Source organism: Octodon degus, unplaced genomic scaffold, assembly GCF_000260255.1.
Source record: "Octodon degus isolate 3935 unplaced genomic scaffold, OctDeg1.0 scaffold00056, whole genome shotgun sequence".
NCBI classification, from domain to species: Eukaryota; Metazoa; Chordata; class Mammalia; order Rodentia; family Octodontidae; genus Octodon; species Octodon degus.
Window position 1 is genome coordinate 12,090,471 of NW_004524632.1, and position 5,776 is coordinate 12,096,246.

Sequence of the window (5,776 nt, forward strand, 5' to 3'; positions counted from 1 at the left end):
CCCCTCCCCCTCCCCTCTCCCCCTCTCCCTCTTCTTATTTTTGGCAGGAGCAGGTGTGGAACCAGGACCTCCCATAGGACAGATCACAGTCTACCACAGAGCCATGTCTCCAGCCCTTTTCTAGTTTTTGAGACAGGGTCTCCTAAATGACTACACTGCCCAGGTTGGGCTCAAGCTTGTGATCCTCCTGCCTCAGCCTCCCTGCACACTGGGATGAGAGCCTGTGCCACCAAGCCTGCTGTGCCTGCTCTGGGCTCTGCAGAAGGGGCGTGGGCTCCAGGCTGGTACGTGGCTCCTGCTCAGCATGGGGGACTTTGGGCTTCACTGCCTAGCATCAAAACCCGGGTCAAACCCCCAAAGTTATCAAAGAAGGGAGTGTGCTGAATAAAAGAGCCACATGAAGTGACACAGAGTCCGGACACTGCCCTCCTCTAGCCCCAGCTTCCCTCTGCCTCAGGGTGACCAGGGAAGGGACAGCTGTCACTGGCTGTCACGGAAGGAAACTTAAGATGCTGTGTTTGCTGGGAGGTGGCCTGAGGCCCCAGTGGACAGCGCAGAGCTCTGCAGAGCCACCTCCCCACCTGGCCTGGCTCCCTGGGGAGGGACGCCGCCAGGCCTCCAGGCCAGCAAGGAGCCGAAGCACAAGGGTGCCTCACACTGCTCTGGAGCAGGGATGCGCAGGCAAGTCGCCTGTGCCTATGGACTCGATCCTGAAAGAAACCGTCCGCCGGAGGGGAGAAGGAACCTTTCCCAGGATTTGAAAGGGCTGCTTTCAGGTTGTGAAGAATCAGAAAACCTTCGTATCCTTCACTCAATCAAGAAAAACATCTTGTGAACCCTGTCAAAAGCAGCCTCTTCTATCCATCTCTGTACAGACTTTTCTTTCCTTGTCCCCAGCCCTTGCGTCTTTCTTTTAAACTTCTTGTATTAAAAAGCCTCCCTCTCTTCGGTCCGAGCAGGAAGCGGCTCTCCGGGCTGCCAAGGGCAGCTCTCTTGCTTTGCACCCCCGTGCCCTGGAGCCCAGAGCATTACTGCGTCACGGCTCCGGGGGAGTTACACGCGAGAACTTGGGGGCATTTCCCAGCCAACAGCCGCTCCCTCAGCGCTTTTAGGGGACCCAGGCTCAGGAGCTCCTTTCGGGAGGCGGAGGGGGCAGGGACGGCAAAGCCCCACTCTCCAGGCCTGAGCCGCCTCTCTGCTGGGGTCACTACTACCTAGCCAACCTCCATTAGCTTCCGATCACGATCCCCCCAACTTCGCTTTAAATCCGGAAGACTGGGAGGGGGAGGCCTCCCCGCCCCCGCCCCCAGTCCGAGTTCCCTAGTTTGTCACTCCGAGGTGCCACCGCCACAAAGGACCATAATGGGCTCCTTTGTGCTCGCTGCGGGGCAATTACGCCAGACTCCCGGACCCTTTAAGAGCCTCTTAAAGATACAGGCTCCCATTTTTCAGAGGGTCTTGGAAGGGTTCGAGTGGGGGGAGGTGTGAAGCGGACCCCAAGGTCTGAGTGTGGGGTGAGGCGACCTGTCGGCCTGAGCTTCACCAGGAGGGGCATATAAAAAAGCCTGTTACTAGTTACTTTTTTTTTTTTAATAAAAAAGTTTTAACTCCAAGTTTTTTACTTGATTTGCAACCTCGAACAAGAAGGGGGGCGTCTGGAGCAACGGGGGCAGGGCGGCGTCTTCCCAGAAGATTGGGGACCAGGGTTCTGGAACTAGGACAGAGTCTCCGGGACCCTAGCGGCGCCCCCACTCCACTACCCCCCCCAGTCTGTTCCTTTAAAAGCCCAGGGGGACTGGGCGGTCCTAGGCGTCGAGTTTCAGGGCTCATTACGGACAATAACCAATCAGGACCCGGGGCGGGGCCCAAGTTTGAATCTGATTGGTCCGGTGCACATTCTGGGCCGGCGCTGAGTGCCCGACGGGGCGGTTTCAAGGCTCCCTTTTTGGGGGGTCGACCGGGGAGTGGGCGGGGCCGCCAGCGGGGGCCTCCTTGAAACCGACTAATTGGGATCCGAGTGGCAGAGGTGAGGCTGCAGGAGGCACAAAGGCGTCCTAGAGAGGAGCAGGAGCCGGAGAAGCGGGAGGAGCAGAGCCCCGACTCGGAGAGGGTGGGCCGAGTTCGCGCGGGCCGGGGTCGGGGCCGGGCCGGATCCGACCGGGTCGGGCCGAGACCGGCGCTCCGGGGCAGCATGCGGCCCCGCCGCAGCCCGCCGCGCCTGCTGATGGCGCTTCTGCTCCCGCCGCTGCTGCTGTTGCGCGCGCGCGCCGAGCGGGGCTTGTCGGTGCCCGAGCACGGCTTCTGCCAGCCCATCTCCATCCCGTTGTGCACCGACATCGCCTACAACCAGACCATCCTGCCCAACCTGCTGGGCCACACGAGCCAGGAGGACGCGGGGCTCGAGGTGCACCAGTTCTACCCTCTGGTGAAGGTGCAGTGTTCGCCCGAGCTGCGCTTTTTCCTGTGCGCCATGTACGCGCCCGTGTGCACAGTGCTAGAGCAGGCCATCCCGCCGTGCCGCGCCATCTGCGAGCGCGCGCGCCAGGGTTGCGAGGCGCTCATGAACAAGTTCGGCTTCCAGTGGCCCGAGCGCCTGCGCTGCGAGCTGTTCCCACGCCACGGCGCCGAGCAACTGTGCGTAGGCCAGAACCGCTCGGAAGACGGCGCTCCGGGCACCGCGCCACCCGGGCCCGCGCCGGGCACCGCGCCTGCCTCGCAGGCGCCGCGCCTGCGTCCCGCCGCGCAGCCCGCGTCCCCGTTCCGCTGCCCACGCGTGCTGCGCGTGCCCGCCTACCTGAGCTACCGCTTCCTGGGCGAGCGCGACTGCGCCGCGCCGTGTGAGCCCGCACGCCCCGACGGCGCGCTCTTCTTCTCGCAGGAGGAGACTCGGTTCGCGCGCCTCTGGATCCTCACGTGGTCCGTGCTGTGCTGCGCCTCCACCTTCTTCACCGTCACCACCTACCTAGTGGACATGCAGCGCTTTCGCTACCCCGAGCGCCCCATCGTGTTCCTGTCCGGCTGCTACACCATGGTGTCCGTGGCCTACATCGCCGGCTTCGTGCTGCAGGAGCGCGCTGTGTGCAACGAGCGCTTCTCGGACGACGGCTATCGCACCGTGGTGCAGGGCACCAAGAAGGAGGGCTGCACGCTGCTCTTCATGGTGCTCTACTTCTTCAGCATGGCCAGTTCTATCTGGTGGGTCATCCTGTCGCTCACCTGGTTCCTGGCCGCCGGCATGAAGTGGGGCCATGAGGCCATCGAGGCCAACTCGCAGTACTTCCACCTGGCGGCCTGGGCAGTGCCCGCCGTGAAGACCGTAGCCATCCTGGCGCTGGGCCAGGTAGACGGCGACCTGCTGAGCGGCGTGTGCTTCGTGGGGCTGCACAGCCTGGACCCGCTGCGCGGCTTCGTGCTGGCGCCTCTCTTCGTGTACCTGTTCGTGGGCACGTCCTTCCTACTGGCCGGCTTCGTGTCGCTCTTCCGCATCCGCACCGTCATGAAGCACGACGGCACGAAGACGGAGAAGTTGGAGCGCCTCATGGTGCGCATCGGCGTCTTCAGCGTGCTCTACACGGTGCCGGCCACCATCGTCCTGGCCTGCTACTTCTATGAGCAAGCCTTCCGCGAGCGCTGGGAGCGCTCCTGGGTAAGCCAGCACTGTCGCAGCCTGGCCATCCCGTGCCCCGCGCCCCACGCCCCGCGCGCCGCGCCTGACTTCACGGTCTACATGATCAAGTACCTCATGACGCTCATCGTGGGCATCACGTCGGGCTTCTGGATCTGGTCCGGCAAGACGCTGCACTCGTGGCGCAAATTCTATGCTCGCCTGGCGCGGGGTCGACGCGGGGAGACCACGGTGTGAGAACGCGGGGCTCCGACGGAGCCTGCCTCGCCCCCTCGAGGTTTGTAATTAGAACTGTAAATAGTCTTTGCAAATGTAATTATATATTTTCTATTTAAAACAAAAAAGAAAAAAACAGGAGCGCTCCCCGCCTGAAGATAGGGTGGTGACCGAGGAGCCCGCCAGGCTGGGATCTGGGGATACCCTGGGGAGCTTGGGGGACCTGGGAGCCAGGAGCTGGCCCTGCCGCCTGTGCCTGCATGGAGCCTGCGGAGCCGCAGCATCTTTTGGATCCAGACCTGCTTTGGTCTTGTTTCTTTCTACGCTTCCCTGCCTTTTTTGCGCGGTGCCCTTCGTGCGGTACTTGGAGACCTCCTCCCCAGGGAAAGAAAAGCATAAAGCAAACGGATAGCGGACTGGCGCCCGGCCCCCAGCCCTCATTACGGCCTGAAGGCCTGCCGCTGTCCCCTCAGCTCCCGCACCTTACTTCGGTTCTGGTCTTCTCCTCTGCCTGGATTCTTAGGGCACACTTAGCCCTCTAACTTAGTGGAAATTCTGGAGTTTTGAGACCCTGCATCGCTCCCCCGTTTCCCTGCAGTCTGCTCTTCACCCTGCGAACAGAAACTCCTCTTTCGGCTGAGGGTAGCAGTTTCGGGGTTGGTTTTTGTGTTATAAGTGGATTTTTATTGTTGTTTGGGGCTTTTCTCTGTTTCTATCCCAAAACAGCAATAAAAATGGTTTGGGGTGGAGGGAGGTACTGATGGGGTGGTGGGATTTTTAGTTCGTGTTGACAAAAGACTGGTTTCTTTAAAAACATGTCCCGAAGAAACAAGAAGGGAAAAAGAGGAGGGTAGCTTCTCTGGGAGGAGGCCCGGAGCCGGGGGCCGCGGGACGCGGCAGTGGGATGTGGAACAGATGTTTCTTATCGTCCCCTCCCCCCCCCATAAAACCAAGACTTTCCCTCCGCGCCGCCTGCGGAGCTGTGTATACAGTGTCTTCTGGCTTCCAACGCACAAACAGCGCCGTGGAATGCTGTACAAGTTTGATTCCCAAGGTTTGGTCTGAAGATAGCCATGCCAGTTAGCTCAGTTTACCCCACCTCCTGTTTCTTGATAATCGTGCAAATTAGAAGGTAATAATCATAATAATAAAATGCATTTAATTATCTTCCAAAGATCTAACGCTTTAATTGCATTTAACAGGGTTGTAACTTTTTATGAGCTTTAGCAAACCGCACCACCTCCCCACCTCCTCTGTGGGGTGGGGGCGGGGCGAAGCGGGCTTCTGGCCCAAAGTCTTGCTATTTTCGCTAAAAAGCGACAGGAAAGGGTTCCTAGTCCTCCTTTGTTGTCTGACCTGGGACGGGAGAAAGTGCCTGGGACCCCCTGGGACGGCGTGTGGCTGGCGCTGGGGGAGGGGAGCCGGGCCTTGCTAATTGAAGTCAGGTGGTGGCGTACAGCGAGCTCAGGATTCCAGCGAAGCCCTGGACCCTGCGCACCGGCCGAGGACGAGTGTATGGCGTCTCCCTAGGTTTTCTTGGCGGTCGGCAGGGGACTGCCACTGTCACCTCTGGAGCTCCGCTGTCTAAAGGACCCATGGTGCTACAAGGAAAGTTAAGTTACTAAGCACAAACAGAGCGCCTCTCATGACGAGAGCCTGATGGAGAAAGGGCTGCGGGTCCCCCACCTCTGAGCCCCCCAGTGTCGTCTCTGGTGAGATGCAGGCTGTGGACACCCCCTCAGTTCCTGTAGATGGGTGGGTGGAGGCACCTTGGTAAACCGGGTCCCCCCCAGCCCAGGGGACCCCTAGAGGATGGGGCTAAAACAGCATCTTCCCGGGTGCTGCTGCTGAACTCAGTCCCCACACATGCCAGGCAAGTGCTCTGCCCCCGAACTGCAACGGGCCCCTGATATTTTGAAAGGTGCACATCTTGCG

The 5,776-nt window shown here is 60.4% G+C and overlaps 1 protein-coding gene across 1 annotated transcript; it reads left to right on the plus strand.

Moving 5' to 3' along the window:
* The first annotated feature begins 2,128 nt into the window (after positions 1-2,128).
* Positions 2,129-5,431, plus strand: Fzd2 (frizzled class receptor 2). The gene is made up of 2 exons (XM_004633829.2): positions 2,129-3,902; positions 5,372-5,431. Exon 1 carries the CDS (start codon positions 2,192-2,194, stop codon positions 3,860-3,862), a length of 1,671 nt encoding a protein of 556 aa, XP_004633886.1. The 5' UTR covers positions 2,129-2,191; the 3' UTR covers positions 3,863-3,902; positions 5,372-5,431.
* The last annotated feature ends 345 nt before the right edge of the window (positions 5,432-5,776 follow it).

Coding starts and splice junctions, on each gene's coding strand:
- Fzd2 (XM_004633829.2), top strand. CDS start 2,192: ATGCGGCCCCGCCGCAGCCCGCCGCGCCTGCTGATGGCGCTTCTGCTC.